Raw genomic sequence first — 22,464 nt, 5'->3', positions numbered from 1 at the left:
TGGAAGGATAATTAATGCTTCTGAGCCACATTCTGGCTTCCCCTTCCTTCTAAGAGGATCTCTCAAAAGTGGTCAAGAAATACATACCGTTTGATGGTGCTGGGTCAGGTTCCTGAACAGAGTTTGATGAGCCCATTGACTCTCGTAAGCACATCTTTATGATAACAGCATTTCTTCCCGATTTGTGGGGTCATTGGGCTTTGACTAGATTACCAGGGATGACCTTATCTTAAAGTTGTTCTTACTAAAAATTTTATGTGCAAACTTACTAAAAAGATTTTGGACTTTATTCAGAATTCTGTTACGATCCCATTTATGGGAAATAACTAATATATTTTTGTTTTCTATGTAATCCTTGAATAAAATATGCTGACCTTTGTCTCATATACTTTTTAAGGAATCAGTGCTTTGATAGAAATACCTGAGAACTGTATTGTGGCAGCAGTTGGTAAAGAACTGAGTGAGTATGGTTCTTTTTTCTTTAAAATTTTAGACTAAATTTGTAATGGCATTTTGGAAAGACTAATTAGTTTTTAATTTAAAGTACATATTCCTGTGCCCCCGTTTTTGACCTCTGGGGATTATGAGTGATAATGAGATTGAGGCATTTTAGAAATGTTAGTTCAGGTTTTGTCCTACACTTGATCTAATATTGTCAGTTGTGGCTGATTCTTTTGATCAACATCTTGAAGCCTCCGTTCTCTCTAAGAATATTAGAGATTGGGATTATTAATGGATTTTAATATTAATAGAATTTCAAGCATTTAAAAATATTTCAAAAGTAATGTGATAAGGCTCTCTCTGGCTATGGGTTCTTTGGTAGCACTGTAGCACTGTTGTCCCATTGTTCATCGATTTGCTCGAGTGGGCACCAGTAACATCTCCATTGTGAGATTTGTTGTTACTGTTTTTGGCATATCGAACACACCACGGGTAGCTTGCCAGGCTCTGCCGTGGGGGTGAGATACTGTTGGTAGCTTGCCAGGCTCTCCGAGAGGGGCAAAGGAATCAAACTCGGGTTGGCCAAGTGCAAGGCAAATGTCCTACCCACTGTGCTATCGCTCCAGCCCATTCTTTGGTATTTCTTTGGTATTTTGTGTATTTTTCATTTAATGACATTCTTGGTTTTTGAGCAAGGGCAGATTTGGCCATTTTAATAAAATCATGTCTTTTTACGTAGTAATTTTTAGGTTGATAGCACCCACAGAAGGATCACTAGAATGGGACATCATTGAAGTTAAACGTCTCCTTGAACATCAGGATAACATTCTTTCGTTGGTTAATGTCAATGGTAAGCTTGTTGGTATATTGTTTATATTATGTAAAATTTTATGGTTGTTAACGTCAGGTTTCAGAACTTCAGTTTTGTTTTCTGATTCTAGACATACCATTCTTAAAATAACATTTATTGGATTAGGAGGGATTGGAAGGCTTTTATAACCTGAGGGTTAATCCATCTAATGAAGCAAGTGTCATAGATTAATGGATATGAGTTGAGGCATTAGGAGAAAAACAATAGGTTAATGCTAGAGATGATAGAGTAGAGCATAATTATCTTAGGTGATAGACGGCTGACTTTTTTAACGTCTGACTCTTAATACTAATTTTTAGTAGAATTTCAGCATTTTTGGTAAATGATTCTGGCTGGTGCCACTTTTGTAGACCACATTGTGCACTATTACATAGCATCTTTCACACCAGTAAAATGAGGATTCATCATCATTGAAGAATCTTCAAAACTAGTACCCAACTAAAGTATAAGCGATTGTCCTTCCACATGGGTATAGGAGTTCATGTGCCCAACATACTTTATAAATGCATAAATGATACTGATGAGTATGTTTTGTGTGCAGAATCTGATATCAGATGGCAGAATAGGATCACAAGCCACAGTTCATGGGATTTAATGAGCTTACTTTCAAATAAAGTGATCTGTGTTCCTTGTCAGATGCAAGGATTCCTGGTTTGGCCTCAGGATGATAGTCTGGAAGAGATGGTGAGCAGTCTCTGTCAGGATGTCAGGAATGTGATGGAGTGGGGGCCAATACTGGACCCCTGCCTTGAGAATTTTTGTTCTGTTTCATTTTTTGGACCACACCCTGTAGTCCAAAATTCCATTTACTCAGAAGAAGTAATTCCTGACTCTGCCCTTAGGAATTAACCCTGGTGGTGCTCAGGGGGGGACCATATAGGATGCCGGGAATTGAACCCGGTTGGCTGCGTGCATTTGAGACCTTTTTTTGCTTTCTCGGTCACACCCAGCGATGCTCAGGGGTTACTCCTGGCTTTGCACTCAGGAATTGCTCCTGGCAGTGCTTGGGGGACCATATGGGATGCCGGGGATCGAACCCGGGTCGGCCATGTGCAAGGCAAACGCCCTACCTGCTGTGCTATCACTCCGGCCCCTACATTTGAGACCTTTTTGAGCAGTACTGAGTAATAGTTCCAGCCAGTCACGAATTCTTTGTTTCAGTTTCATTTGGGAGAATCACAGTTGCTTGAGTTAGTCAAAACAGGTAACTGCCTCTAGCCTGATTGCACTGTGACACAAAAGAATGTTCACTTTCATATCTCTGGTTCTTTTGTATTCTGGGTGAAATATGACTGGAGGGATATGGAATGAAAAAGAAGGACTTGGAAAGATTAGTACTGCTTGAACTTCCCACCATTAAGATTAGAATATTCCCATAGCTAAGAAATAAATATTTCTTTAGTGAATCTGTAGAGTCTGTTAATAAACTGTAGATATTGAACTTATTAAAAAGATTTGTTACTAAAATAGGATTAAAATAATATTTATCTATATGATTGTTCTTTAGGAGATTGTCTGGTTTTTAGTGATTTCTGTCCTGCTGGTTTATTTAATACATTAAATAATGAAATCATAGCTACTTATCCTTGTATTCCTGAATTATAAATAACTAGGTATTTAATACCATGTTTAAAAAAATTTTTTTTTTAATTGAATCACCATGAAATGCAGTTACAAAGTTGTTCATGCCTGGGTTTCAGTCATACAATGCTCCCAACACCTAACCCTTCACCAGTGCACATTCACCACCCGAGTTTCTCGGATAGCCCGGCAAGCTACCAAGAGTATCTCGGCCCCACGGCAGAGCCTGGCAAGATACCTGTGGCTTATTCGATATGCCAAAAACAGTAACAATAAGTCTCAAAATGGGGACTTACTGGTGCCCTATCGAGCATATCGATGAACAGCGGGAGGACAGTGCTACAGTGCTATAGTATTTAACACTGATCTGTATCCTTCTAGGAATTTGTGAGTGCGTGTGCTACTATTTTGTGGTAGCATGTCATGAATGCATTTTCCTGTCAGTATAAAAATATTTTGCAACTTAATGCAACAACAGCTTTACTAATTTCTTTTTGTGAATATCTTATTTATTCAGTCCCTAATTGGATTTCTGGTTCTCTTCATGTTTTAATATCGTGTATAATAATATCATATATATCTATAATGAACTATTCCTCAGGATAATTTCCCAGAAGTTCTAGGGTCAGTGGACTTACTCGCCCATGGTTTTCATACATATTACCAAGTTGGAACCATTTGTGGCAGTTTGTGTAAGGATACAGTGTGTGTATAAACATACACACACACACACACACACACACATCTCCTATTCGGTTCCTTTGCCATTTTTTTTCCTGCTGGAGTTTATCTTGTTCTTAGTCATGTCTGAGAACTTACATGTCAACTATAATAAATCTACTTTGTCATCTAAGTTGCAAATATTTTTAAACTTTTTGTCATGTAATTATTTTGCTATTTATTCAGATCTCTTTCCTAAACTCTGCATCCTTTAAAGCTTTTTAGCACTTTGTAGTCATTAAAAAGTATTTTTCTTAAGTCTTATCAATTTTTGCCTTTAATCTTACAATCCATGTGAAGCTTATTTTGGTATGTCAAATTTGTGTGGGTGCATGTGTATGCATGTACTCCTAAGCCCTTAAAATTTTAGGGTATTGAGGTCTTTTGTTCTAAAGAGGCTACTCTCTTAATGCGTTTTTGGATAGAGACTGGTCATCCAAAAGAAACAAGCTATGATTAGAAGCTTGGAATATTCCAAGTCCACCTCCTGCCATTATCCACCTCCTGCACAGGTAAAGGAGTTAATGTTGATTATGACTTGATGAGCCTTCATAGAAATCCTGTTAGTATGAAATTTTTTGGGGGGACTACACCATGTGGTACTGAGTAACTTTCCTAGCTCTGTGCTCAGAGATTATTCCTGGTGGGGTTCGGGGACCATATGTGGTAACAAGGAATGAACCCAGGGCGGCCATGTGCAAGGCAAGTGGCCTACCTGCTGTACTTTCCCTTAGGCCCTAATTGGGATTTTTAACTGCACATGCAGAGATGGTGTGGCTCAGAAAGAGCACTGAGGAATGGAAAATTGATGGACAGTAAACCACTGTCATACTTTCTGAGAAATCTCACTGAGTCAGTAGAGAGAATTGTGGGACGTCTAGTTCATAGCTGATTGTTCAGAAGCATAAGTAACAACCTGGGCATCACCCTGTTATCTAAAGTGAGGGAGGAAGGGCAATCCGTGGGCATAGTCTTTAGCCCGTGGGATCCAATGAGTTCTCTAGTTGAATCACAGGCCACGCAACTAGTATCCTCCAGTTGCTTGTTGCCTGAAAAACCATCACATGTCTGCTGTTATAACACGTGGTAGCAGTATGAAGCTGAAGGAGAAACAGGAAAATACCAGAAATACCAGTATGTAATGACATAAATCCAAGGTATTTTTGGATTATTTTATTTCACTTCCCAAGTAATCAAATATTCTGGCATGAGATTTGTTTTCACTTGAAATGTAGTGTTTTTTGTTTTTGTTTTTCAATTGAAATGCAGTCATCACCACATACTAAGTAAGAAAACCTGAATCTATTTTGGTCTTTCTGTTCACTTATATTCACCTTCCTGTCTGATTTGTCTAGGTCCCTCCCTGTTGAATGGCGTAGGGTGGTTTCTGGTCGTTCATTTTTAACTGTTAGCCTATGAGATTAATCATGAGAACTCTTCTTAGATGTGAATTTTGTAACGGGCTCCCTCATTGGAGAACTGATCATCTGGGATAGCCTGGATTGGACTGTGCAGGCCTGTGAGCGCAACTTCTGGGATCCATCTCCACAGCTGGATACTCAACAAGAAATAAAGCTCTGTCAAAAAACAAATGACATTTCTATTCATCACTTCGCCTGGGATGAAGAGGTAAAAAGAAAAAAGAAAGAAAATGTGTACAGACTTTCTTTATTCATTTTTATCTTCAGGGATGGGGGTTGGGCCACACCTAGCCATGCTCAAGGGCTACAAAGTGCTAAAAAGTCAATGTCATTTGTGGCTCTGGGCTCAGGGATCCTTCCCAGCATTGTTCAAGGGGCCATATGTGGGGTTGGGGATTGAATCAGGCGGGGCCACATGCAAGGCACATGCCTGTTCTCCCTCTCCATTCCCAAACTTCCCTTTTCAACAAAATCCTTACTAATTTTTCAGATTTCATTTCATGCTGGATAGGAAAGGATATTTGTTTTAGTGTTTAAGTTATGCTTTAAGATATTCTGCTGTTTTCAAAGGTTGCACTTGCATGATAAAAGCATTTTCATCTTATCTTCTTGAAGTAAGGAAGGACTCTTCCATATTACCAGTGGACCTGAGGCCCTCGACCCCTGCTCCCGTTATTTCCCTTCCTTGTCTTCTTCCCCCCCTCAACTTCTTTCATCAGGAAGATATGTATACATAAATATACACCTGTTTTTTAATAGATACATCACTGGTTAACAGTACTGTAGAATGTTAGGGTATAGCTTTGCTCCTCTATCTGTTCTCTACCTCCTCCTTGTTTCCTCCAGTAAGTACCATTGTTTTCATTAAGTCTAGAATTTAATTTGTTATTTTATATTACTTTTTTTTTTCTTTTGCTTTTTTAGCTATTTTTATCCCACACAAAGAAAACCGGCTAGTATTGCTTTTCATGCCCTTACTTCACTTTATATTATCCCCCTTTTTGTGTGGGGGAGACACACTCAGCTGTGCATAGCGGTTACTGCTGACTGCACTCGGATCATTCCTGGCAGGCTCAGGGGACCGTATGGGATGCCAGAGATCGAACCCCAGTTGGTTGTGTGCCACGCAAGTGCCTTACCTGCTGTACTATCTCTCTGAGCCCAACACTTCGTATATCACCTTCAGGTTTATAGATTTTGTCCCCAAAGGCATAAATTTGTGGTTTTTAAAAATAACAAAGCAGTCAATCATCCATTGAGTGTATGTATGTGCTACAGCTTCTCTATTCAGTTATCTGTCAGTGGGCACTTACATTGGATCCATGTTTTAGTTACTGTGGATAATACTGCTGTGATCATAGGGATACAAATGGCCTTTTGAAATAGTGTTTTCATAATGCTTCAGGAAATATTTATAAGTAAAAGTGCTGGGTCACGTGGTGTTTATATTTCTAGTTTCTATTTTGCATGAAACTACCTTGAATTTTGGAGTCTGAAACAGTCAGATGAATTGGAAGTAAAGGAGACATAGCAATAATTTTAGAAATATTAAAACAGTGCTAGGGTTAGAAATCTCAGTTTCTTTGATTTTGTTGTTGGGGTTTGGACCATGTCTATTGGTGCTAAGAGGCCTCTCCTGCTAGACCTGGCCCAGGCTCAGTGGGTAGCTCCTGGGGGTGCTGGGGTTGAATCCAGGGCCTCCTACACACACGGCAAACTCTCCAGACCACTGTGCCATCTCCTCATCTTGCAAAATTCTGCTTTTTCTTTACCACATGTAGCTTTTAAAATGAACAAAATGTGGGATGGGAAGCAAATAGGCAGATTCTGATAGTCCTTATACATTATCATCAGGAACTTGCATTTTAATTTAGAGCACCACTACCATGGTGAAATAAGTTCATGTTATATTAGCCCTCCTTCACGACACCTGTAAACTTCACAAAATAGAAATAACTCAGAACAAAGTAATTGGACTGTACAGAAACATCCGAAGTCATTGGACTGTACAGAAACATCCGAAGTCATTGGACTGTACAGAAACACAGGCATATGGGGAAGGGATGTTAAGACTTAGAAGGAAAAGTGGTATAGATGGGCCTCCATCAGCTATTTCAGGTTGAGGGCAGGACACATTTGGCACAGAGAGTGGCTGAAACTCCTGTTGAAAACTGGCAACTTTCTGGTCATGGAGAGTGAGAAGAGAGTTTGAGACACTTAGAGCAACTGAAAATTTAAGGTAATACATCCATCATTAGGTAGGAAGCAGGGTGGTGGAAAAGTTATAACCAGTTATAAATTTGTTTATAAATGATGCCTAAATAGTCACCCCTAATTTACACATGCATAGGTCGGAGTCAAGACATCCTAAGGAGGATTAAAAGAAAAAAAAAAAACCAAAAAAACAACCTGAACAGAAGTTTGAGTTGCTGAGACTTTGCAGCTGAGTTAAAATCTAAAAGTGGAGAAATTGAAAGCAATAATTTTCTTTTTTGACTGTGTGGGGGACTGTTGGTGGTGGGTGGGGAGAGTTGGGCACTCCTAGCTCTGTGCTCAGGGATCCCTCCTGGTGGGGTTCAGGGCACCATCCGGAGTGCTAGGGATTGAGTGGGGAGCAGCCACATACGAGGCAAGTGCCTTCACTGCTCTCTCTGGCCCTAATGTGAGACTGATAACAAAAGCTTGCTCTTTTCAGTTTAGTCATGATTTCAAAGCAAAGAAATTCAGTGCCTTTAACAATTCAATTTTTATTTTTTTTTTTGCTTTTTGGGTTACACCCGGCTATGCACAAGTTACTCCTGGCTCTGCACTCTGGAATTACTCCTGGTGGTGCTCAGGGGACCATCTCAGGGGACCATCTCAGGTGCTCCCCGAGATCCAGGCCAGGTATGTCCTAACACCCCTCCCGCAAAGAAACGAAACATAACCCCCAAAACCTGTTTTTTAAAAAAATAACCAAATACAGTGGACCCATGGGGTTGTGGAGCTTGAGTAGAGCACTTGAGTTGCGTGTCTGCAGCTCTGGATTGGATTCCCACCTTCTCCCCCAAACAAGCCCCAAACCAAAAACATACAGATTTTTGAAATGAAAAATGCAATATATAAAATTAAAATTCTCTAAATTTAACAGAGTGGAGATAACAAGGAAAGAACCAGTAAACTTGGAAATGAGTAGTCCCATCATTACTCTTCTTGTTCACACCTGTGTTTTGTTTCATTTTGTTTTGGGGACACGCCTTCCAATGCTTAGGGACTTCTCTTGGCTCTGTGCTCAGGGGACCATTTTTGGGTGTTCTGGTTAGTCACTTCCAATACAAGACTCTTAACCCCTTGTCCATTTTGCTTCTATTTATGTGGCCCCTGCATTCTCTCTTCTGCTTCCTTTCCCCTTTTATTTCTATCTACCTTTATATTTAGATGTTTTTTTTTTCCCCCTGATGATTCTTTCCACTTCCTTTTTCTCTTCTAAATGCTCCTATTCTAGTTTTTTGTTTGTTTTGTGCTTACCAAGAGGTTTTTGTCTTTTGTATTTACTAAGACGTTATATTATACTTTATCTCAAATGTTTTATGTGCCTGTGTTGATTTGTCATCATTAAACTATACAGATTATCCTTTTCTTACCTTTTGTGTTTTTTTTGTTGTCTTGTATCACTATAGATTATGTTTTGCTTCTATATTACAATTTATCACCTTGCTTGCGGTTTTCTGTTCTTGTGTATCTTATTTTCATGCAGAACTCCTTTTCAATGTTTCTTACAGAACAGTTTATTGTTAGAAACTTTTAAATTTCTGCTTGTCTGAATAACCGTTATTTCTCCATCATTCTTGAACAATAGATTTGTAGGGTAAGGAATTCTTGGTTGCCATTTTCATTTTTCAGAAATGTGAATCTTATTTCACTGTACAAGTAAAATGTAGGGTTTCTGCTAAGAAGTCTGGTGAAAGCCTAATAGAGGTACCCTCTCATGTTACTTGCCTCTTGTCTAGCAGACTGTAGACTTTAAAAAAAAAAAATCATTGATTATTTCTTTGAAGTGGGGTGGAGGTGCTACCACGTGGTGATCAGGAGACCTGGAAATTCCTCCAAGTGATTCTCAGTCACTTGGGCCACTGGTCAGTGCAAAGGCCCAAGAATTTCTTGAGCTATCCCCTCAGTGCTCATGCCCTCCAAGGCCAAACGCATTGGTACCCAGAAGCCTTCAGGGCTAGACTCTGCAATGCTTGGGGAGCTACATGGTGCTGGGGATCAAACTGATGTCTGCTGTATGCCCCGAAGGCACTGTGAGCCTGTACTCTCTCACAGGCCTCTGTCATTTACTGTAGTAACTTAACAGCGTTGTATCTTTGTTTTTTTTTTTTTTAATTTTTTACATTTTATTGAATCACCGTGAGATAGTTACCTGCTTTCATGTTTGTGTTACAATCTCACAATGATCAAACACCCATCCCTCCACCAGTGCACATTCCCCACCACCAATATCCCGGGTATATCCCCCCTTTCCCACCCTCCCCCTGTCTCTATGGCAGACAGTATTCCCCATACTCTCAGGTTGTATCTTTGGAGGTTACTGGGTTTAGAAATGAAATGTGTTTCCTTAGCTACATGGACATCAGTGACTAGTTCTTAGGTTTGGGAATTCTCCACTATTATTTCTTCAAATCTGATCTGGCTGCCTTCTCTCTCCCACCTTCTAAAATGCCTGTTATTCTCTCAATGGAGCCTGATATTTGTCATAGGATTTATTATCCCTAAATTTTATTTTTTGTTCTTGGAGTATTTTCTGTCATATTTATCTTTAATTCGAGACATCCTGTAAGATCGGGTCTATTTATCATTCTTCCCACATTAGGTTGACTCTCGTTCTGTGTGCTCATTTTGGAAGCGTGGTAGTACAGCACCATGGTGCTCAGGAATTGCTCCTGGTTGTGCTTGGGGGCCACATGCAGGATTGAACCCAGGCCCGTGTTCCACCTGTCACGCTCTCTCGCCAGCCCCTCCAAGCCGCCTTGTCCAGCATCTCTGCCTAGAATTGCAAAGTACCTTCAGTCTCTGGTGAAGAACTCCTGTGCTCTTGTAGTTTTTGTTTTTTGATATCTTGAACTTGCTTCTCTGTTCTTGAGACTTTTTCACCTAACTTTCACTATAATGGCACTTATATTTTGTCTTTATTTTGTCTTGTTTTGTCTTCCAATTGTGTGTCTTTACAGTTGCCCCCTGGAAACTCACTTTTCTCTAAGGAATTCCATCGGTTTTTACAGTGGCTGCTTGCTGAGTTATTTCTGCTTACACATCTGGGTCAGCTGCTTTTGTTTTCCTGTAGGTGGTGCTTGTGGCTTAGAGTTGAAATTCTGTTTATGTGGATGTGTTGGGGAGTGTGAGGGGCAGGGGCTGAACTAGCAAGCCATGCGTCGCTAGTTGCTTGTGGAGGGGTACAGTTTAGAGCCTGGCTTCTTAAACTGTGGGCTGACCCCACATGTAGTTGTGTAACTGAACATGGAGGTTGTTTTCTTTTCTTTTTTGTCAGACCCGGCGATGCACAAGGGTTACTCCTGGCTCTGCACTCAGGAATTACTCCTGGCGGTGATGGGGGACCATATGGGATGCTGGGAATTGAACCCGGGTCAGCCACGTGCAAGGCAAACACCCTCCCCTCTGTGCTATTGCTCCAGTCCCAATTTATTTTTTAAAAAATTCATTTTCAGTTCATACCTAACTTGTCTACCCATATGTGTGGAGTACATAAAATTTCTTGGGTGGAAGGGGTCATAGTGGAAAGAAAAAGTTTAAGAAGCCCTGGCTTAGCGAAGAGAAAGCTGCATGCTGCTTCTCTTTCCAGGGCCATCCCTGGCCCCTCATCATGCCAAATATTGGTGCTCTAATACTTTGTCTTGAGTCTTGGGAGGAGCACTGACTTAGTCAGTTATTTGAGGTAGGTGGGGGAGGTTATTTGGGCTGTCCGGCTGCCTTTACCCTAGGCTCCGTAGGTACGCCTGCATTCAGTTACTGTATATCTAAGAAGGGTTGGTAGTCTTTCACCTTCCTCCTGGTGAAAATGAGAAAGCAATGTGGAGGGAATTTCTGAAGGGGCAGCATGATGGGGGTGCCTGCTAAGAATGAATGATTCAAAGATAACTGTTAGCAAAAGTTTTAGTGACTTAGAAAATAAGTTTGGAAGCTATGTGGTGTCGTGTGAGCAAGGGTCTAGAATGTCACCTTGATTCTGGCATTTATGTCATGTCTTGTTTTTCAGTGTGGTCCCAGAATCTTAGTTTTGTGTGTGAGATAGCAACTAGAATTAGGGGGCCACAGTCAGTGGTGCTCAGGTTTTATTCCGTGTTCAGGAGACCCTCTGTGGTGCTGGGGATTGAACTGGGGCCAGCTGTGTTCAAGGGAAGCATCTTATTTCTCCTGTACTATTTCTCCAGCTCCTCCTGTGTGACTTTAATTGTTTGTTTGAACTGTAAGTTGCTCATCTGGGAAACAGCAATACTTGCTTTTTCTGCCTTGATGAGATGTGAGGCTAAAGTGAAAACATTTGCTGAAAGGACTAGAGAGATAGTACAGTGAGTAGGACACTTGCTTTGCAAGCAGACAACCTGAGTTTAATCTCTGTACCTCATGTGTTCCCCTGAGCACAGAGCCAGGAGTAAGCCATGAGCATTGGTGGGTGTCACCCAACAACAAATCAAATTTTTTTTGCCAAAAGATTAAAGTTGCCTTAGTAAAAAGTTATTTCTGGGGGTTGGAGCTGTAGTACAGTAGGTAAGCTGCTGCCTTGCATGTGGCCAATCTGGGTTTGATTCCTGGCATCACATATGGCCCTCCCAAGCATGACCAGGAGTGTTCCCTGAGCACAGAGCCAAGAGTAAGCCCTAAGCAGCACAGGATGTGGCCCCGCCCTCCTTTCCTCCCCTAAAAATTGTTATTTCCAAACTACTCAGCTATGAGGGGATAAAATCTTGCAGTTCGCTGCAACTTTGATGGAATTTGAGGGTGTCATGCTAAGTGAAGTGAGTCAGAAAGAAAAAAGACAAAACATCAGATGATCTCATTGATAGGTGGAGTCTAAGGAATCAAAGCGAAAGTTTAGACAATCCTCAGTGGACACAGCCCTGAGATGCGGTTAATAGAACAAGGATGTGAGGGTGCTGAGGGCAGGGATCCCAGCACTCAGGTGGTGAGCACGGTAGGGCAGCCGCAAGTATGAAACAGTGATACCGGTACTAGTACAGAATGATTTCTTTCTTTCTTTCTTTCTTTTTTTTTTTTTTTGCTTTTTGGGTCACACCCAGCAATGCTCAGGGGTCACTCCTGGCTCATGCACTCAGGAATCACCCCTGGCGGTGCTCAGGGGACCATATGGGATGCTGGGATTTGAACCCGGGTCGGCCGCGTGCAAGGCAAATGCCCTACCCGCTGTGCTGTCGCTCCAGCCCAGGACGATTATTTCTAATCATTTGAGGAAAACACTTTTATGAGGCTGGTTTGGCTTGGTAGTAGTGTTTCCCTTGCATGCGTGAGGCTCTGGGGTTGATCCTTGACACTGTAAAAACAACGGCAAAAAAGTTTTTATGAAGCCATATGATAATGCTACTTCAGCATGTTTTTCCCCCCTGTCCTTTATAGGTCTCCTAACTGCTTAAACTATATAGTGCCAGTAACCTGGCACTTTTATTTCTTTTTTGGTGGAGTGGGGTTGGAGGAGCACACGAGATGGTGCTCCAGTCTTAATCCTGGTTCTACATTCAGGGATCATTCCAGGTGGTGCTCAGGGTATCATGTAAGATGCTGGGGATTGAGCCCAGGGTCAGCTGTGTGCAAGGCAAATGCCCTACCTGCTGTACTATTGCTCTGGCCCCTTGCTTACATTTTCTGAGCCAAAAAAAAGAGCAAGCTAATTTCCCAAGAATATAGTGTTACGTGAATGAAAACCTAGGGTCACCAGCCACGGCTCCTTGCTCCAGCTGCTGTACTGTACTGAGGAAGGAGGTTACATTAGTTCCTCTGGGTGAGATAGTGTTTTTTTTATATGCAATCATAACCTTCTATGTTGTAGATGCTCTGAACTCTTAGTGCTTTGCTATTTTCGGACTAAAGGGAAGAGTCCAGTATGAATTGATGGATGGCCAGAAGTCTGGACAGTGACTGCATGACTTCCTGCTGTCACTCAGAGGTGGGAAATCCATCATCCTAGCCGGGCCAGTGCAGTCTCACAGCCATTTCTGAATTTCCCCCAGAATGTGTTTGCCGCCGTTGGACGGGGTCTGTACGTGTATAACTTGCCAACGAAGCGTGTGGTCGCCTGCCAGAAAACAGCACACGACTCCAGCGTCCTGCACATCGCCAGGCTGCCAAACAGGTATTATTCCTGTCCCTCAGCAGAGGGAGGAAACTCAGTGACCCCGGATGTAATTTCTCTAGTGATGCTCACCCGACCTGTGGCCTGACCAGCTCTTAATCTTCTGAAAATGGAAAAACACTTCCGTGGCTTTCTCTAACAGAAAAGGCTATGGTGTGGGGATCCAGATCCTACAAGGAACTGCGCAAGATCGAATTTTCATAGTTTTATTATACGAAGAGATAGTTTGGGGGCCCCAGAAGGGGACTGGTGATGGACGAAGAGCTAGCTTAAAACCTGGTATTTACTTGAAAAGGGTAAAAAAACTTGGGCACTCAGCATATGCTAATTTTTTGTCTTGTTATATTCCATAACCTCACCTTTTTGTTAGCTCAGACTACTAAGTGAGGTCATTCCTCTCCAGACTGATGTGGCTGTTGAATTAATAGAGACGAAATGCTATGAGGGGAACAGTGTTTTCTGTGAGGGTTACTTGGAGAAATAGGGGCTCCCTGGAAAGAGAGGAGGAGAGAGGGGTGGGAGGCTCCCTGAGATATTGGAAAATGTGCTAATTTATAAGGCCTTTCCCAAAGTACATATTTAAAGAGGAGGTGACATTTGAGCCACTCCACACCACGTAGCACGCCTTCCCGTGCTGCTCACCTCAGAGCTGTGTTAGATTGTTTTTATTCTCTCCTGCCAAGAGCCCAGGAGAGCATCTGCGGGCGCCACTGGGTGCAGCTTCGACCTCTTTCTGTCCTGACAGGCAGTTGATCTCCTGCTCAGAAGATGGCAGTGTGCGCATTTGGGAGTTACGTGAGAAGCAACAGCTCACCGCTGAACCCGTACCAACAGGTGTGGCTTTTTCTCTGACACCATCTCACGTGGAAGACATTTTCTTTTTTTAACCACAAAATAATATACATCATGACCCACAGAGGCATAGTTGTTTAAATCAAGAATGTGGTAATTAGGATCGAGTAGTCATAGCTTTTGACTGTGAAAGGAAAACTGATTTTCTGGTAATCTGATTGAATGATGATAAAACGATTGGTTTATATTGTCTATAATTCTCTTGGCATACAACTAGAATTCGTCCTGTGCCATCAATTGCCATACTGAAGTGTTCCCTACAACTTGACGCATTCGTCATATTAAAAACAGCTTAGGAAAAAGAAACACCACATCTCTGTATTCAAGTCATAATCTCATAAGCACTGGCGTTAAGTTTGGGAAACAGCATCCTGCTACAGGTTCGTAGCCTTTGTGTGAGAATCAGATGCTGATACCTTTGGAGAGTTTTCTCCTGATTACCTGATGTCATAGGGTGTTTTATGGCTTTTTGGTTTGTTTGTAACCTTTTACCTTTGTTGATAGAGCTGAATCATGCCCTTGTTTTGGACACTGCTGTTTAGACCTTCCACTTCTTTTGTTCCCTGCTCATGGCTTTTATATCATGTTAATGTACCTTCAGCTAGTGGGTTCGAGTAGGCAATTAAAAAAAAAATTAGATGAATGCACCTGGAGAGCCAAGAAAGATGAAGTAATCTACTTTAAAAAAAAAAACAGCCTGGGGTAGGGGTGGGAGGGAAATAGTATAGGGCGCTGGCCTTGCATGCAGCTGGCCTGGATTCGATCTCTTCATGCGGTGCCAGAAATAGCTCTGAGCACTGCCGGATGACACCCTGCCTCCCACCCCCACCTAAAGAAAAAGCCTCGTGTCTGCTACTATCTCCCTAGCCCTTGGCTGAATTAGGGACAGGACTCTTCTGTATGCAAATTTTGTTTTTTTCTGATTTCATATTATAAGGAGTAAAGTTTCAGAAGGACTCATTATTTTTCTAGGATTTTTTAACATGTGGGGATTTGGAAGAGTGAGTAAACAAGCCAGTCAGCCTGTTAAAAAGCAAGAAAATGCCACTTCATGTTCACTGGCGCTTCTTGGAGATTTGATTGGACACTCATCATCCGTGGAGGTATTGTTCTCTGTCCAGGAAAATCCTGTCTGTATCTACCACTCTTGACTCAGTTACTCTCAAAGGCTGACACTCTCTTATCAAGGTTCTGCTGTTCCTAGGCCTGGGATAGGATGTACCTTCAGAGAGAGATTATGTGAGTGATAGTGAGTGATAAAGGAATGCTGCTACTTTAATAAAAAAGGCTTCATAACCATTTTCAAAATGAGAAGCTGACAATAAAGGCAATATGAATAGTATTGATTATATGTAACTACTAAATGTGCATGGAGGCCTGTGGTTATTTGTAAAGAGTTAAGTGAAGCCTCACAGAGTCTGATTCCAGGAACAATAAACAGAACACTTTTTCCTTCCTTGGAAGAATAGCTTCAGTAAAACCCAGTGTCTTGGTGGTGGTTGTGCAGCTATGAAACATTAGTTGAGAATTACAGATACATTCAGTTTTATCTTGTGAATAATGCAAACACATATTTTCTATCAGCATCATTGCCTTAACAAAAGACTGTGATCTGTCAAGATCTTAGTAATAACACTTAGCAGGCCACAAGCAAATAATTTCTTAAAATTGTTTTCCTTAGGGTTGGAGAGACAGTACAGCAGGAAAGGGCTTGCCTTGCAACCAGCCACCCTGGGTGTGATCCCCTTATAAGAGATCCAAAATAAAAATAAATTTTCATTTGAAAATACATTTATGCTTAGGAATAGTAGTGCCACACTTATAATCTTAAATCTGTGTTCCTTTCTCTCTTCCTGCCTTAGCTGCCCTTGGTGAGCCCCGATGCACACATGAAAGACTTGAGCATCATGTAGATCAGCATAGAATTGTCCCCATAAGCTCCCTGATGCAGGATATAGTGTCTCATGCCAGCCAGAGGAAAGTTTTTTGAGTGGTGGGCATGGAATTGGGTAGATAGAAAGGCAAAGATTAGAGCTACTTGGTGGCACGGAGCAGGTTGATGAGGCAGGAGCTATAGAACGAGAATTTGACTCCCGCCATCCTCAGGAACCCTAAGAAGAGAAAGGAGTAGGAAGCTAGTAAAGGTTTTTAAATGGCAGAGGAAACTGAATTTCAAAGTGGGATGTTTGTTATAACATGAAAGTATCAGAATCAGTTTTCCAATTTCTTTTATGTACTGAATTCTGCTCCCATATTTCCTCCCTTTTTCTTTTTCATGTTCCCCTCTGAAGTATTCATCTGTCTTCTCATCAATATGCTATTGCCCTACTTTTAATTCCAGTACTGGGCATGGCCTGCCTTTTACTGGAGAGTTGTATGTGTTTTGATACTTTCTCTGTGCTAAATCAGAGTATGCAAAGATTAGTACCCTGGTTATAAGGTATTTATATACATGATACTGTTAAATTATGAGTTGGTTTTCACAACTGAATTAGAACTTTTTAGGGGTAGGAGTTATATGGATGACAGGAAATGCTTATAGGGTGACTGATGAGAAATGAAGTTCTTATTTCTTTGGGACCAGTTGTCCAGAAATAATAATGCAAATACAAATATAAGGGCCTCTGAAAACCAAGGAGATGGTTCCCCAAGTTCCACAAAAACTTTTTGAACAATTATAGATTATGGTTAATCAGAAGGCGTATTAGGACTTTTATAATATTAGGTAATTATCTCATATTTAGTGTTTGTGACTATTGCTAATACATAGATAAAATTCCTCATGAAAAATGATAATGAAGTTTTGTATTCAGATTCAAAGCCTTTCCCCCTAGTGTGTGTATCTTTTATATTGCTATTGCCAATCTAATGTTTTTCCCCCCATGATTCATCATTTTAACTTCCTTTATAGATGTTTCTCTACTTTGAAGATCATGGACTAGTGACATGTTCTGCCGATCATCTCATTATTTTGTGGAAAAATGGGGAACGAGAATCTGGACTGCGCAGTCTAAAATTATTTCAAAAATTAGAGGAGAATGGTGATTTATATCTTGCTACCTAGTTAAAGGAATTCTAACTACCTATGCATGAACTGTGAACACTGAAAGTAGGGTAGTACTTTGAAAACCATTAATAATGACCATTTATATTTATAATATATTTTCTTGTCATGCCATAAAATTCTGTGTTTGAATTTTTTTGTGTGTGGATTTGTAAACTGACATATGTGGCCTCTCAAGTATTAGTATGTTTACCAAAGAATATGTAAGTTTTTCACATGACAGACATGTCGTAAAAGTTATAGAAATGACTTAGTAGCCTTATGATTATTTTTTTGCATTACAGACTTAAATGAGAAGACCTCTCACTCAGTTGGCATCATTTTGACACCTGTAATTAAATTCTTATTCATAATCTTTGACATAGATTGATCCCAGAGCCTCACTGAACAATAGGCAGGAGATTCTTGTAGGAAATAAAGTCTGCATAGTAGCAGCACTATGTGGTAAGTGCTGACTCGAGAGTGAACCTATCCTATATGGTGCTAGAACAATGATGTGATAGTCAGTCAGTAGAAACTTCAGACTCTTTGTTTACCCATAACATTTTGGTATAATTTGTTTAAATCATTTAAAATTTTTTACCTACTAACATTCTATGGAAATTTTACAGAGGTGTATTTTTCCCCCCAGGGGGAACTGTTCTCAGAAACTTGACTACTTACATTGTCTTGATCGGTGCTAGATAGGTCAAGAGTTAGGATGCTCCAGAAGCGCCTAATTCCTCGTTACCACTAACCAATAACACAGGAGAGTTTTACCTTTTTGATACTAAAGAATAATTGTGGACTTATTCATAAATTTAAACTGATGTGTCAGAGAACTTAACACTTCAGATTTATTTGTTGATCACACACAAACTGAAACAAAACTCATTTTCACTAATTTTACCTTCAGCAGCTGCTTCCACAGCTACCTACAAAGACCAGAAGAGTGACAGTAATCTAAGCTAGACCAATGCCATAACATTACAGGGAACTGAAGCCTGGAATGATAAAAGAAATACATGACCATCACTTTCCTTTCCAAGGAAAGCCAAAAGCCAAATTGTGCCACAATTTTAATTCACAATGAAAACAGCAGTATAGATACAATCCCTAACAGAATATAATGGCATTATTCAAGAAAACAGAACAATTCTGAAATTTGTATGGAACCACAAAGGAGCCTGAATAGCCATTATGAGAAAAAGAGGCATTTATATTTCCCTGCCTTCAAACTATACTAAAAAGCATCATTTAATTAAAACAATATGAAATGGAACAGGCACATAGAACAGGAAAATGAAATAAAAAAAAGATTGGGTCACAGTAGAAAAAGTTTAAACAAAGTATATAAAGTGTGTCACTGTCATCGATTTGTTTGAGCGGGCACCAGTAACGTCTCTCACTTTGAGACTTATTGTTAACTGTTTTTGACATATCCAATACACCATGGGTAGCTTGCCGGGCTCTCCAAGAGGGGCAGAGGAATCAAACAGAGGTCGGCTGCATGAAAGGCGAACGCCCTACTGTTGTGCTCCAGCCCATAAAGTGTGCATAGAAATCAAAAATTTACTGATAAGCCATAAATTTATTTTAAAACAAAGTTTTTGCAACCCTATCTGGGTTCATGATTTAGGTACTAGAGCACTTGAAAATAGATCCACACATCTATTTTATATGGGCCTCTAACCTAGGACAAACAAGCCAGCACCAAACTGAATAGCCAAATGCAGAACAAATGGATCGAAAACTTGGCTGTTGGACCTGAAGCCATAAAATACATAGAAGAAAAAACAGCCAATAGACAAGTGGACCACCATCAAATTAAACATAGAAACTGCATTAAAACCAATTTGTAGAAGATGCCAGCACATCTTACATATGATAGAAGAATATATATCTCAAATAAGGAACTCACACAACAAAAAAGAAACCCAGTTAAAAAAAAAAAAGCTAAACGACCTGAACAGACACTTTTTGAAGAAGATTACACAGACTTCCCACTGACACATGAAGCTCAACATCAGTAACAGGGAAATGCAAACCAGCTCCACAGGTGAGAACATTGTGCAGTGAGAATAGCTTATTTCAGAGACCAGACACAAAGGTGTGCTGGGAAGGATATGGATCGAAAGAAACTCTAGTAGTTGGTGGGAACGTAAAATGGTGTAGCCTTTATGGGTAGTATCAATATTTCTTGTAAAAAGATAATTCCTTGCCCATGGGATCCAGCAATACTATGCCAAGGCATTTATTCAAAGGATATGAACACACTAATAAAAGAATATTTGAAGCCTTATCTTCATGACATCATTACTCACAATAACCAAAACATGGTTCTTCAGACCAAACCAAGGTTTCAGACTTGAAGCCAAACTGTTCTTCAGAGGACTAGGTAAAGATGCTGTGGTGGTGGGGCCGGAGCTGTAGTAGGCAGGTAGGGTATTTGCCTGGTACATGGCCAACCTGGGTTCCATCCCTGGCACTCCATATGGTTCCCCGGACCCATCAAGAATGATTCCTCAGTACAGAGCCAGAAGTAAGCCCTGAGCACAAACAAACTGGTGGGAAGCCATGAGAGGTCCCAGTGACTAAATCTGCTGCCTTGCAAGGATGAGGTTGCAGTTCCTATCCCTGTGCCTCCTGCATGTGCACAAAGTAGTCCTGGCACCACCACAAGCAGTTTAAAGCCAGTCAGGTTTGGATACAAGCACTGCAACTCAAGGTGTGCCCCCTTGGTGCAGGGTCAAAAACCACAAAAAGATACGCAATCCTGGTCATCACAACATCAATGCAAGGGAAATTCAATGAAACTGTGGCTTGTAGACTCAGTGGTATAGAACTCCACAGGTAAGTACATTGAAAACTTCGAGAATCATTTCTGGTTCAGATAATAATGTTTATGCTAACCTCTTCAGGGTAAATGCAACTTCCCTCTGTATTAGTGTCGTATTTTCCTAAATCAGAAGGCTCCCTCAAAACAGAATGTGTTAGTAAACATTTCCATGTAAAAGGTAATTACAGTTGATGCCATATGATACATACATACCATAAGGGTAATTTCTAAGAAACTAATTATGTGGAGGACTGCATTTGTAGTTAGTAACTCAACAGATTTTGCCACAGCGGGGTACATGATACAGAGCAGAGCTGTACTAAAACTTCAGTACCTGTTCGTATTAAATAATTCAACACATACATGAAAATGAAATTAATTGCATGTAGCTTTAAGAGGTCATGAGAAGAATGTCAGACATTTAATAAATGTTACTTACCAAATGGAACTGAAAGTGACACAGTGAAAGACTATTCTTGCTTCAAGCAAACTTCTGAAACCTAGGAAAATTGAGATCCTTACGATGGAATTATGGCATTCTGATTTTAATGTGTTCTGAGAAAAAGTGTGACTCATGAAATAAAGGACACTAAACCAAAACTTTGAAATTATGAAAAATTTAGGCCAAAGAGGTAAAATAAAAACAGCTGTTGGGAATGAAAAATGGCTGTAGGAATTTAGTTACAAGTACATCACAAAAACATTTTCATCACATTTATATAATGCAACAATGCAATACAAAGCTCACTGCTGCCTGACCAAGCACGTTCTCATCATCTAACAAAAATAATTTAAATACATTTCTTTGCATGGAATTATCATGTTTCTTCTTTTTTTTTTGGTACAAAACATAGAAAAAAACATTGGCACATTATGTAGTGATAGTTATTATTTTTTTCTTCCATGTATTAAATCTAGTGTTCTGCATTCCATTTTTTTTTTCTGAATAAAGAAACTATTCAATTGTCTCTATACCTCCTCAAAATGCAATATGGTATACAGAGAATTAAAAAAAAAATAAACCAAACATACTGTTTACTGAGTTTCTAATACATGGAGAAGAGCTGGTTGTTCCAAGAGAAAGTAAAATCTCAAATTTGACTTTATGTAGATCACAGAAAGTTGTGAAAAGAGCTGTATAAAAATATGCACTTGTGCTTTAGAAGCTTTTAGCATACAATAGCTTAAAATAGTATTTACTACTTTTCCATATACCTGTTTTCTCATATATTTACACATCTTCTATGGTTTTTTTTTTACATCATTAAAGGAAATTGACATGATCTCAAATATAGATAGGTAAAAACATCTGAACCTTCCCTTATCCCCTGCCCCAAATAATACATACAGATGATATATGGCACAGCATACTTTATGGACTTATACCCAGAAAATTTAGATTGCATTAATAAAAATTTTAAACCGCAAATGTATATAAATTTTTTAAAAAAGCTTTTCCAAGGGCATTCAGATTTAATGGCTTTAATATAATACTACAGTGTCTGACAGCCTTTAAACCATAAATAAGGGAATCTCCTGGGCTCCTCCCAAACAAAATGTCACTTCCCCATCATGATGGCTTTCCGAAGGAAAGAATCCCACCTCTGCAGGCTGCCTACTCCAGTGTAAAGAGGGCACTCATGGGGTCAAGGCTGATTAGCTTGGGTGTCACACCATCAACCAAAATAACTACTAGCCATGGAGGCTCTGATGCTAATTTATCAGTAATTTGGTCCTGGTTTTGTTCATTTTGTGTAGTTTTTAATTTTTGCTATTCTTTTGAATCCTTCATACTTACGGAATTTAGTTAAGCTATAGAGTGATGGTGACTTGTACAGTAGGAGGTGAGCTGTACACTAGCTAAGCTATTTGGTAATCATCCAGAGATGGGCTCAGATCACCAAGTTTTTGTTGCTTGTGTCCTGTTATGGTAAACCTACCCCAAAGATGGATGAGAGCACACAAAAATAACAGCAGAGCACAGGAGTTTGCTGTGTGTTTGTTCTGTCACTGAGTGTTCAAAATGATCTATTTTTCTTTATGGAACATCACTTTCTAAAAATGAAATTTGGGAACTTGAATGACTAAGGTCAAATAATAGACATTAATTTCCTAACCTATACTGTCATTTTCATTCTAATGGAAATCCTCTTGTTCCTACTATGATTCTCAGTGCCCTTTGTAGATCAAGAGGTCCCCTTTTCTGCTTTGGCATCAGTTGTCAGATGGAAGCCTCAGACTCTTGCACTTCAGGTCATCCAACGTCTTCCAGTGTTTGTAATTATCAGCCAAATGTTGCATCAGAGCAGGCAAGTGTGCAAAGGCTGCAAAAAC

The 22,464-nt window shown here is 40.1% G+C and overlaps 2 protein-coding genes across 6 annotated transcripts in view; one reads left to right on the top strand and one right to left on the bottom strand.

The window, feature by feature from the left end:
* The window catches only part of WDR41 (WD repeat domain 41), a 49,682-nt gene extending 28,597 nt beyond the window's left edge, over positions 1–21,085 (top strand). Inside the window, exons 7-13 of the mRNA XM_055124217.1 lie at positions 398–460; positions 1,181–1,291; positions 5,058–5,242; positions 13,275–13,396; positions 14,142–14,230; positions 15,221–15,351; positions 17,160–21,085. Of these exons, the coding sequence (XP_054980192.1) occupies positions 398–460; positions 1,181–1,291; positions 5,058–5,242; positions 13,275–13,396; positions 14,142–14,230; positions 15,221–15,351; positions 17,160–17,312 (854 nt within the window). The 3' untranslated portion in view covers positions 17,313–21,085. The remainder of the gene's footprint in view (positions 1–397; positions 461–1,180; positions 1,292–5,057; positions 5,243–13,274; positions 13,397–14,141; positions 14,231–15,220; positions 15,352–17,159) is intronic.
* The window catches only part of PDE8B (phosphodiesterase 8B), a 271,146-nt gene continuing 267,034 nt past the window's right edge, over positions 18,353–22,464 (bottom strand). For all 5 annotated transcript variants that reach the window (XM_055124214.1, XM_055124215.1, XM_055124212.1 and 2 more), the window contains exon 22: positions 18,353–22,454. In XM_055124214.1, the coding sequence (XP_054980189.1) occupies positions 22,345–22,454 (110 nt within the window). In that variant the 3' untranslated portion in view covers positions 18,353–22,344. The remainder of the gene's footprint in view (positions 22,455–22,464) is intronic.

This window comes from Sorex araneus, chromosome 1 (assembly GCF_027595985.1).
Source record: "Sorex araneus isolate mSorAra2 chromosome 1, mSorAra2.pri, whole genome shotgun sequence".
NCBI lineage: Eukaryota > Metazoa > Chordata > Mammalia > Eulipotyphla > Soricidae > Sorex > Sorex araneus.
The sequence above is the reverse complement of the archived record's forward strand: the minus strand, read 5'-3'. Positions and strand labels throughout refer to the sequence as shown.